This window comes from Nylanderia fulva, unplaced genomic scaffold (assembly GCF_048542155.1).
Source record: "Nylanderia fulva isolate GAGA-0341 unplaced genomic scaffold, ASM4854215v1 Scaffold19, whole genome shotgun sequence".
In the NCBI taxonomy this organism is placed as follows: Eukaryota; Metazoa; Arthropoda; class Insecta; order Hymenoptera; family Formicidae; genus Nylanderia; species Nylanderia fulva.
Genome location: NW_028190161.1, coordinates 366806 through 379469, shown reverse-complemented (window position 1 = coordinate 379469; position 12664 = coordinate 366806). Strand labels below are relative to the sequence as shown.

Here is a 12664-nt window from a genome sequence, read left to right as displayed (position 1 = left end):
AAACAGTATTTTTCTTTTATAAACGTACTAAAATAAAGAAAATATTACTATCGACCGCAGGTTTTAGTTAAAGACTACGGTTACCGTTTTATTTTATAAGTCAGTAATAATAAATTTGAAAATAATATGGAAGTATTGTATATGTGTATAAGAATCCTGCTATTTTTTAATCGGATAAAGACTCGATAAAGAGGAGATTGTATAAAAAAATTCAAAGCCAATATCACGATATTTTGTATTCTTTTTAACTGAGCAATAGCAATCGAATTATGCATTCTCGACGCCTATGCACGAATATAATCTTTATTCATGCATCATGGACTCTCTTACATTGTAGACTCGTAAGAAAATCGGCGTCAGGCGCAAAATAAAATTGCGAGCTGTCATTATTAGTACGTGCCGACCTGTCTCGTCATCTCGTCTCTTTGTATTGTTCTTATTCGCAAATGAACCTTCTTTCTCTTCTTCCAACTGAAGAAAGAGATGAAGAAAGGACAGGTAAAGAATGGGCGAGTGTGTGAGAGAAAGAGAAACCCAGGTGGAAACAAAGAAAGAGAAATGAACGAAAAGAGAGAAACATATTGGTAAATGGAAAGAAAGAGAGTAAAGGGGAGATGTCGAGGAGAAGAGGGAGAGTTAGAAGGGAAAACGAGTCTGCGCCATACAAATGTACATGGTTGTGGTCGACGAAAGATTCATGCGATCAAGATGCAATCGCGATGCGAGAGATCGAACTCGCGTGGATTCCCAAACTCGCCTGAATCAACAAATCTGTCTTTCGGAGTGCCACATTATTTTTATGTCGCATTTCCCGATTTTTATATATATAACATTTTATATTTTAATACACATATATATCGCATATTTTAAATATTTTTTTATAATGTCGAATGTCTCTAAAAATGATACATAAATTTTTAAACATTTTGTTTTGCAATATATTAAATTTATGATATTTTGATGTTTGGAGCATCTTTAATATATAATTTAATTCTATAATATACAATATAATTCTCTTTTCTAATAGGTATTCCATTATTAAACCGAAAATACAGAAATATTAGTGAACTGCCACTCAAGGCTACAAATCGTTAGAAGAAGATGATAAACGACTTTTCGAGCGAATCCAATAACGTGTCTGTTTCCAAGCGACTTACATCGTCGACGATCACGCGAAAATTTCGCACAAGGCACAGCCGAAGGTGAACGACTGAAAAAAAGCGTGACGGAGCAGTGAACGTGAACCGGACCTATCGCGTCTGTACGTGCTAACTAACTCCGAAATAAATAATATTTTTCAGCGATAGAGCGATTAAACGACAGAATCAGTCGCGAGATGTATAACATTCTACAAAATTACTCCAAACACAAACCAATTATGTAATATTCACGTGAAAATATTTCGATTAGATGAGCCGCGATTATTAATACGTCGCGCGTAATAAAGTCTGAATATATAATAGACAATATTTAACGATATTTCAATATTATTGAGAAACTAAAACATAAAATTGACCGGTTTATTTACAATCTCCATATCTCATTTTGGTCACAAATATAAAGATAATGTATGTATATTAAAATTATTTTTGTTATTGAAATCAGTTTCAGTTTATAAATAAAAAATAAAATATTTGTTTATTATTATTGACGACTTTCCAAACAATAATAATTTATATAAACAATAATATTTCTACGTTCTATTTCGTAGCAAGGAATATCTCTGCTATTGAAAAGTCGATTATGTACATATATATTTCCATCAAATAGGTTATCGATACATGACAACACTGACAAAAAATATTTATGAGCATGTGTACTTCGAAGCATGAAATACATGCTTTGTAACGAAAATAAAAGATCATCTATCCAATATCTTTTCAATATATCATCGTATTCTAATTTTACGTTAAGTACATCTCTCGACTTTTGTCAATCTACAAAAAATATTCCTACTTATAAATTCGCATATTAAGTAATTATTTCCATATTATTATTGCTTAATTATTCTTTAAGATATAAGTGACTAATAAGATAGCTGATAGAGTATATTCAATCTCAACAGTATACTGTTATCAATAATTTTTGACAATATAAATTAAAAGAAACATTATTTATATTTACTATTTTATCGTCTCATTGTACGTAATCTTTACACAATTCACATTTTCTTTGTGATAATTGCAGTGCTCCAAAATAGAAAATAACGCATAGATGCGATTTAATTCAAGAAATATCAGTGCGAGTTCCTACGTGCTGCCTTGGATCGTTTATCATTACCGTAATTATCGAGCATGCTTACCGAAAATTATCAAAATATCTACGAGTTCCGTTCGACTTTTATCATTGACGCACAGAGAGATCTCTACAAAGCGGGAACAAAAGGCGGGAAAACGGTCCGCCACCCTGCGGACGCGCGTAATGAAAGCGCGCGTTTCGGAGCAACTTCAGAGCGCGCGGAGTCTGCGCGGAATGGAAGACACTCACCTTTGGCTCGACACGCGCACTTCCGCCGCCGTCTCGATGAATGGGATAACACGCGCACCTCTTCCGCGCGTGGCTGAAAACGCACGTGCTCTCGCGAATCCGCGATACGAGGGAAAACAAACGCGGAAACCGCAGGACGAAGGAGAACGAGACGGACGCGGTGCGAAATGGAGCTGAAGTTGGTGCAACCACGTACGTTTATACGCGACGCGCAACGACACACCCTACCTCGCGCACGGCCACCGCGACACTGAATGCCGCCGCGGACACCTGTCGCCCGCGAACGACGGTGTCGCCGCCACGCGGCGCTACAGTTCCCCCTTCCGCCGCACACGCTAGTTTGCGGGCAACCTGAATCGTGCCGGTGTTCAATTTTTCGCAAAAACTGTAAATCGATTTTTATACATTTACATATTTATTTGATATTGTTGAGAACGTATCGTGAATACTACTATTCTGGATTTTTTCGTTCAATGGATTCTCATTCACGATAAGGAGTTTATCAGAGTTATGTAGGAACTATCGTTTGATTATACTACTTGTTAACTTAGATGTTGAATCTTTGTTTTCATATCGTGTACAATGTAAAGAATTCTTTTCAATCCTTATTTTAATTTATTTAAAGAAATATTCATCGTTTATATAGAATGCGCTACACTTCAAAATTGATTTTATAGTTAAATGTTTTATAGTTGATTGTAGAGTTGGAGGAGCTATCGTTTGGTTATACTACTTGCGTTATACTTTAATCTTTTTCTGACATAGATGTTGAATCTTTGTTTTAATATCGTGTACGATGTAAAGAATTCTTTTCAATCCTTGTTTTAATTTATTTAAAGAAATATTCATTGTTTTAGTATAGATTGTGTTATACTTTGAAAGATTCTACAGATAACCAAAGATTTTCAAATTTTATATACATATAATGAACAAATTTAAAACATCTAAATATATAATATAATATATATCTTAATATATATGATATATTTTAAAAAATTTAAGATATTTTTAAATGATTATAATTTTAATTAAGAATTTAGGGGAAAGCTCTCACATAAATGTTGAACAATTTTAGCATGCTGAGAATTATATGTATATCTAAAATTATAATTTTTAAATTTTAACAAACTGGAAAGAGACAAATGCAGATGATAGTCGATTTCGAGGAAAATTAATTTTTCATTGAAACTAATTAGTTATGCACAGAGCACAAATAATTTTTGTTCAATATTAAGTAATTAAAATATAAATCTCATTTTGCGTGAGATTTTTATTTTAATAAATTTCCTCGACCTTCCCTTAAAAAAACATAGACGAGAAAAATATCGAGAGAAATTTATTAAGGGGTAACATCTAGTCCGAAGGCAAAAATCATAGGCTGTTTTTATGAATTTTTGTGACGTTGCTACTGAATCGATCAATGTGAAATTTTCAGGGTTGAATATACTCGTCCTGGGGTGCAAAAATATATTTTTTATTTTCAGTTTTATTACAAAATGGCGGTTCAGCAGCGCGCGACGCCTCACAAAAATTTGACTCTCTTTCCGCGCGCTGCTGAGCCGCCATTTTGTAATAAAACTGAAAATAAAAATATATTTTTGCACCCCAGGACAAGTATATTCAGCTCTGAAAATTTCACATTGATCGATTCAGTAGCAACGTCACAAAAAATTCACAAAAACAACCTATGATTTTTGCCTTTGGACTAGATGTTACCCCTTAAAATAAAAATCTTAAATTGAAATTTATTTAATTACTTATTGTCAGTATCGTAACAAAAGGAAAAGTTGTACTCCGTGCATAGCTAATAAGTTTCAATAAAAAATTAATCTTCCTTGAAACTAACGCACTATTATTCACTTCTAGCACTTTTTAGCCTATTAAAATTTAAAATGATAATTTTGAATCTACAAATAATTTTCGTATGTCATAAATATATTCAGAAATTCTAAATTAATTAGATTTTAATAATAAGAGTGTTTAATCGATATATATATATATTTAAGATCGATTATTTAAAAAATTAGTATTGAATGCTATAATTTTTGCAATACTAATTAGTTTGTATATAATATACATATAAAATCTAAAGAATTATAGCATTAATAGTATAATAGTGATGGCTAAAATAAGAATAAGAAACGATTCAAAAAGTTACAAAGAATAATAATCTACCGAAGAGAAAGCAAACAAAGAGTAACTGAAATGACAATATCGTGCTGTAAAAAAATCAACATCCAACGCAATATATGACATGAAACCATAAGCGCGACTATACGTATTGTCGACGGCGTACTACAAACGAGTTCCCATAGGAGGGCTCAAATAGCACAAAAGGGGTTGCTGAGCCCATAGAAACGTGATGGAGGGTTCATTGTGAAGGAAGAGAGAGATACTAAAGCTGCCAACTCATGATATAGCGGCAATATATAAGTGACTTTTGCATAACGATCGAGCAGAGTGATAAACTAATTACGAATCTTTTTGTTTTACTAAATTGCATTTGCATTGCAATATAAATTGTAAATTAACCGCAAATTAAAATGTATATATAAATGTGCATATCTGAATTTATAGTTAATTTATATTTTCTATTTATAAAAATTTTAATATATATATTTCTATCTAATAAAGATTCAGATCATATAATAAAGTAGAATATTGTTACGTAATATACGCAGAAGACGTATTATAAAAATTATTTTTAATAGTTTTTTTATCGCACACACACACACACACACAGAAAAATAAAAATTATTTATTTGTTTTATTCTAATAATTCGCATAATTTATAATTCTACTATATATGTAGTAAGACAAGATCTTTGAACTTTAATGAAAATTGCGCCGACGTCACAGTGAGTAATTATGAAGCGAGTCGCAATATACGAAGAACGAAGTATGCACTCAATAAACAAGACTCTATTGTTAATTTTGCTTTGTATGCAACACAAAAAGAAGTGTAGAAGGGTAGCAAGAAGCTCTTTCGTGCATCCCTCGTGAGAAACAATAATGTCGCGCATACCTCTTGATCTCATCCATTCTTTCGTAAGTCTTTGTTAACAGACTTTTTTGGTGTAGTCATGCCGAGCTATCCATCGTCTACGTACGACTATTGACAAGGGTATCATAAGCAAGAATATTGAAATAATAAGTACGAATAAATGCATAATTTTTAAAAAAGAAAAGACATAAAAACGCGTGTTCTTGCATCTTTTTGATATGAAACTCGTAAACAAATTTGTTGCATTTTCACAGAGAATTTATTCAAACAATACTTTAACCAAAGTAATAAAAGTTATACTAATAACTTTATTATAAAATTATTATAAAAATATTAATTTAATTACAATATATTCCTTTTGCTTTCGTTTTTGGGGATGCTCATTTTTACAAAAGCTTAAATGCCAAATGAAAAACTAAACAAAATTAATTCAGACATAATGTAAAAAAAACAATGTAGTAATTAAAAATGAGTTATTTTTAAACATTCCTTTAGAAAAGCTTACTATTCTTTTTAATTTAATTATTATTACTTATATTATTATTAATTATTATGTTTTATTAGATACAACTTAAAACTTTTAATTATTTGCTTTTTTTGAGATGTCTATTTACACCTTTGAAAATTTATGCTGTTATATATTAATTTTTTGATTTATGTTTTCTATTTATATATAGATTTTTCATTAAAAATAATCGAATAAAAGCATTATAAACACATCAACATACAGTGTAAGTTTACACGACAAAACTTACCGGGATGTAGCCATCGGGTTGAATCCTCTTATTGTCTCTAAAAATAGAAAAATATAATCATCATATATCATAATGTACATTATATATGCTGTGTTTATTATAAATTATGTGTAGGTATCAGATGTATATGCAATTTATAAATATCTATTATTGAATTATTATTGCGAAACATACCGATTTCTTCGTTGAATCACCGGTGTTTTTGGCGTGCTGTCATGAATAATTACTTGAGTTGCATCTATTTCTTCACACTCTGAGCTGTTTTCAAAAGAATCTGCAATAACAGAAATACGTTATATTTATTTATTTAAAATATTTCAACAATTTTATATTATTGAACTTATTAAAACATAAATAAATATCAATAAATTTTACTTTATGCATATAAGAATATGAATAGAATTCACACTTCCTGCAGAGATCTTAATTCTCTATACAGATACATTCTCATGTCTTTCATATCAAATTTACTTTTTACTTCATTATTATTTTACATTAATATATATGATGTATCTACATATATGCTTTAATATTATGGTAAAGATCTAAGCCGACCCACTTTGTTGAACACGATTCGGTACATTAGACTGATACAGTGTACGGGTACGATAGCATCGATCGTTAAGTGACACTAAATTCATTCTCACCCTCTTCGACGCGTTCCTGTTTACGAACACGGGAGAGAACAGGACTGTGGCAGAGGGTATTTGTATCACCGAGCACGTCATCGATGTCAGTATGCTGACCAATGAACAATGGTAATGTGGAGGGTCGTTTCCTTGGTGATAATCTTCGAGTTGTCGGCACATTGTCATAAGGTGAGTCTCGTCCATTATAATTGTCTGGCGGGTCAGGTGGATTTTCGACCTGCGACAAAAATAACGAATTCAAACATTTCTGTAATAATTATATACATATATATATGTATATTAATTATATATCATAATTTGAATAAATCTCATTTGGCCTTTTAGTATTTTAATGCATCTCAAAATAGACTGAGAAAAAATTTGTTAACTTGACTAAATCTTTTAATTAAATTACTATTTTCTTAATTGAACATATATTATTATTTAAGTCAAATATACATTTTGGTAGACTAAAATATGTTATATTTAATTTAAATATTTTTAAATGTTCAATTAAGAAAATAATATTTGGTTGAAAGGTATAATCAAGTTAACACATTTTTTTCAGTGTACGAATAAATGCAATAATAAAACATATTTCTATTATAATATGCATCAAAGCTGATAACATTTTTATATTATATTTAATATAATATATGTTATATGTAAGAATAAAAAGTAAAAAAATAACTGACACTAATATTTAAAACAATCAGATTCAATAATAAATGTTATATTATTCAAGCAATTTAAATAATTCATCTTTATCAATCATTTTATTTTTTAAAGATTAAATTTTAAATTGTCGAAAACAATTACATAAAAATAAAAATCTAGTTTCTAAGTTTTAATTCCGTATGCATTTTAAAATAATTCAATATTCATATTCATAAAATAAAATAAAAAATTGATTTACTCTCTAAATTTCTTGGAGTAGAATTTCACTCTAAGAAATTTAGAGAGTAAATTAATGTTTTACTTTATTTTATAATTAGATTATCTTTTTACTTTTTTGTAATTAATTTGCTGCAAATATTGAATTATTTTAAAATGCATACAGAATTAAAATTTAGGCACTAAGAGAATTTTATTTTTATGTAATTGTGTTTCAGACAATTAAAATTTAATAATTAAAAACTAAAAATATTGAAGTAAAATTCTATTCTTTTGAAATGTGGTTCTACTCTTTTAGAGTGAGCGTTTATTCCAAGAAATTTGGAGAGTAAATAAGTTTTATCTTTTATTATCTAATAATATATTATAAATAATATTTCATTAATAATTTAATTATAAAATGTCATAATCCTATCTCTCGCTCTCTCCCTCCCTTTTGTTTGAATTACTTCAATCTTTCACGATCAAAGATTTATGGGATTGCACGAGGCTGTTATCAGAATGATGTATACGCCGAGAGATTACGCGATGAATGCTGCACGATATAACAATTAATTTTACCCCTTCTGGACTCGCGCGATCTCCTAACGGCTCCTCGGATGGTGGTGGCGGAAATTCGATAGGGAATCTAGAGAGGCTTCTCTTCGCGCGCGATTCAGGTTCAGAGTTAACGCCGATATCGATCTTCTCGTAAGACTCGGAGGAGTCGGAAGTGCTGTTGGTTTCCACGGGAATCCTGACGATCCCGTCAGGAATATTCGAGGAACTGTCCATCCACCAAGCCTTCTCCCCAGATTCTATGTGCCGGATCTTCTTAAGCGGCTTTGAAGAGCCGAGACTCCCGTTGTCGGCGAAGTTATCAGGTTTGTCAACACTTTGACTATCGGGAAATGTCGCAGGGATGACCTCAATACCTTCCGGGACGTTCTCGGGATCATCGCTCATCCACCAAGCTCGTTCACCGGACTGCTGGTGCTTGATACGGTTTCGTCGATCGGCTGATCGAAAACTGCTCCGATTAGATCCTCGTCTCGAAACGGGAGATGCCGATGAGGGTGATCTCTTTGTTTCAGCTTCCGCTGAAACGTCATCCAACCACCAGGCCCGTTCTCCCGATTCTTGTCTCCAAAATTTCAGCTTACACTTTCCTGTCAACACGTGCAATAAATCAAATAACAAATATTTTATATTACAAAACTATTAAATTGAAAGATTTAAAAATTTAAACACAATATAGATAAAAATTTAAATATAGTTTGCTTATTTTATATTAAAATAATTATGGTAAACATATATGGTACATATATACTGCAATATTTGGTGACATATGCAAATTTGAGTTTGATAAATGATATTAATATTTAAAAATAAATGCAAGTATATTACAAATATTTAAAAATTAGCATACCATCGTCCGGTAAGGCTGTGCTGATTGTTGTGTCTTGACTGATGTCTTCGTTCCATCGAGCTTTTTCAACTCCCTCTGGAACGTTATCAGAATTTGAATCCAACCACCATGGTTTCTCGTCAGAAGACTGATGCTGAATCCTTGTATGGTTTCTTTTTATTTCGTCATTTCTCTCGGAATTAATATTATTAAAACTAGCTTCTTTTGGCAGATTCTGGCTGATTGATTTTGAGGCTGACAATGACTGTCCCGACTTGTTACAAATTTCGTAGTTCTCTTCATTGGAATCAACCCAACTACCTTTACTTGCATCACCCGAATCTTGACTCCTGTTCTTAAAAAAATTCGTTACTGGTGCTAAAGCTCTCATCAGAAACGACTTGGCCTCTTCTGTTTTTGCAGCGCGATCACTTCTCGATCTTGGACTAGACGGTGGCCTGGGTGGTTTCTCTGTCATCATGGATAGCTCATCAGCCGATGACATTAGCACACTTGTTCTTGATGATCCTGCACTGATCTTACCTCTTTTTTCAAGCGACTTGGGCGATTCCGACGCTCGTTTTCTTCTCCGTTTCGAATTCGACCTGTCTGCATGTTCATCATCATCGTCGCTGCTGGAAGAATTTGCGGAGGTCGACCGGCTACTATTGCTGGAAACAGACATCTTAGATGGCCTCTTTTTTGTTCCGCAGGGTGACTTTGATTCGCCTCTCGATTCCTTCCATTTCATCGAGCCACTCGAACCGCTCCTTCCGAGTGTATGCTTCGATCTTCCTGAAAGAGTCAGCAATTTCGATTGATGATGATCAGACTTCATCGAAGAGTCCGAAGAGACAGTCTGAGGAATGTATTCCGTGGTCGTTTCGGCATTCTTGGAGTTGACGCAGATGGTTCTTTGGCTCTTTTTTCTTCTCGTGCACTTGGAGCGCGAGGAATCGCCGTTCTCCATGTTCAAGGTCGACTTGCGGAAATCTTTGTTCACGTACTTCGTTGCCACGATGGATTTCGATGTGACAGCGGTCGTAGTATCATTTTTCGGCACAGGTGGTTTGCCGCGAGCGTCCGGCGAACCGCCTTGTCGTACATTTACTGATGGCGGAACCAAACCGCCGGATGATTTGCCGGACGAGGGCAGTGTCGTCGTCTTTATTTTTGTACCCTGACTCGTCATTGAATTAGTTGACGATGATTTCGATCTGCCAATTGGCATATTTACAAAGGATCCGTCTGACGAACCATTCCGCGTCATTTGACGCGACATATTCCTGGTCAATCCATTCCGGGACTGTGGTGTCGAACGACTTTGTGAAGAACCACTTTTAATACAAAAAAACACTAATTACGACATAATATCTCTTGCGAATTTAGAATCAAATGTTTTCATTTAAATTTCAAGATCTCTTTTTCTAATGTTTTTTAGGGGAAAATATATGATAAAATTATAGAATTTGTGAATTTTTTTAATATATAATTTGGATTAAAAAATTTTTGTGTGAATATAATTTTTAAAAATTGATGGAGAGAAATGATATTCTTTTTATTTATGCTTGTAAAAAGTCTAAAAATTTAAATTTTTAACAATTAATTTTCATAATATCGCGACATTAAAATAAACATTAGTTTAATTAAAATTTAAATAAACATATATGAAAATGATTAAATGCACGTATATATACACATAAAATACATATATTAACATAATTTTTATATACAATTCTTCTCTATTACTTGTATTATAATGTTGAGTATTGCGAAAACTATACTATTGTAAAATTGTCAAAATTAGTTAAAAATTTGTTATATAAATTTGACATAAAACATGCAATTAATCTTTTAATCGTATATTTATTATACACATTACGATAAAAGTTAGGAGTATAATTTCATAGAGATAAATGCATAGATAATATAAAAGAAATATTTGTTTTTTATATATAATTATTTATAATAAATTATATAAATAAATATATTTCATTAATAAAAGAATAACATACCTCAATGTAGAATCTTTTCTCTGCGAAGTATCACGCTTTTCAGAAATAACTTCTTCACTTTGATTTTGACAATGTCCTTCAACAATTCGAAGAGGTTCCTCGTTCTTCGAAGAAGAACTGGCATCAGATTTTGGAGTGGATCCTCTCCTTTCACAATATCCTTCTCGTTTCGGTGATATTATTTCAGGCTTTGAAGAACATTTGGAAATTTTTACCTCGCTCTTTGGCGAACTACGTCCAACTCGCGAAATAGAAGATTTTCTTTGATTACATTCATCACACCTCGAGGTAGAACTTTGTCTGTTATTCCAATCTTCACGACTATCATTGCTTTCCTGGGTATTCTCCACTGAATTATCTTTGCGGTGAAATGCAACATTCTGGTTGAAAATTCTGGAGCTATCAGGATTCCCGCCCATTTCAGTTTTCCGTTCTTCGCAGGAACTCTGTTTGCTATCTCGAATTCTACTTTCACTTATTTCTTTATTCGTGGCATGAATATTTTGCGCGCTCGACGATTCGTTTGCATCATTGGACGTTGAATTTTCATTGCTAGTCATGTATTTGAAGCCGCTAGAAACTTTCTCGTTTTGATTTCTGTTGTTGAAACTATGAGTTTCTTGACTAGAATTCGACGATTCCTTGGCAGTAGACTCATTTCTCGCGTTAGTCTGAGCTTCGTTCGTTCTCGCGTATGCGAAGCTATTGAATCTACCACTGGCAGAGCTTGCATTGGCGAATCCTCTGGAAGAATACATAGATGGGCCTCCAACTGACGTTGCGTTCGACGAATACTTATCCAGGTACGTTGACCAGGGTGAACCGGACACTCTATTGTTTCCATACCTCGAGAATCTCGATGTTTCTTCAATTCGTTCGCACTGGGTCTCTTCGTCCATGGTATCCGGCAATTTTCGAGATCTGGCCACTTCTTTCTGATGAACGATACCGATTTCCGCCCGTCTGTTTCTGACGTAGGATGAAGAAGCTGGTGGTGTCGGTGAAGTACTTCTGGTTACCATCGTCACAAATTCGCTGTCAGAAAGTCTATTGTTGATCTCGTCGTCTTCCATTCGATTTGAAGCTTTATACGTTTTATTGTGATTATCGTCTTTGTCGGGCATATTAGCGAGCTTGGTTTCTTCTTCGTCTTTTTGATTAATAGACTTACTATTCGTATTTCGGAATCTGTCCGCCGCAGAATAATTTATGGCCGTGGACGCTTGTTCGTTGTTTCGCGATGAGAGAAATCGTGAACCAGCTGTCGAGCCAAATCTCGTTGAAATTGTAGTCGAGCTTGATTCGGACGTAGCTGAAAGATCAAATTTTAAATTCATTATTTCACGCCAGTTTCAAAGACTTATCTATGAAAAAAATCAGAATATTTATTGCCGTACAATTTTTGATAGTTGTAAAACTCATTGCCAATTCAATAAAAAAAATTTTCGAGTTTTTAAAATTTTATTTTTCAAAGTGTCTTTTCTTCAAATATT

At 32.8% G+C, this 12664-nt stretch overlaps 1 protein-coding gene across 4 annotated transcripts in view; it reads right to left on the bottom strand.

Annotated features, from left to right (window-relative positions):
- Positions 1 to 12664, bottom strand: part of Fhos (Formin homology 2 domain containing) — a 183127-nt gene that overhangs the window by 154960 nt on the left and 15503 nt on the right. For 3 of the 4 annotated variants that reach the window (XM_085481670.1, XM_085481671.1, XM_085481672.1), the window contains exons 4-9: positions 11172 to 12483; positions 9178 to 10493; positions 8331 to 8917; positions 6894 to 7113; positions 6421 to 6520; positions 6247 to 6283 (exon numbers count right to left, since the gene is read on the bottom strand). In XM_085481670.1, coding sequence (XP_085337796.1) covers positions 6247 to 6283; positions 6421 to 6520; positions 6894 to 7113; positions 8331 to 8917; positions 9178 to 10493; positions 11172 to 12483 — 3572 coding nt within the window. Of the gene's footprint in view, positions 1 to 2487; positions 2726 to 6246; positions 6284 to 6420; positions 6521 to 6893; positions 7114 to 8330; positions 8918 to 9177; positions 10494 to 11171; positions 12484 to 12664 lie in introns of those variants that run through there. The other variant, XM_029309241.2, reaches the window with a different exon arrangement.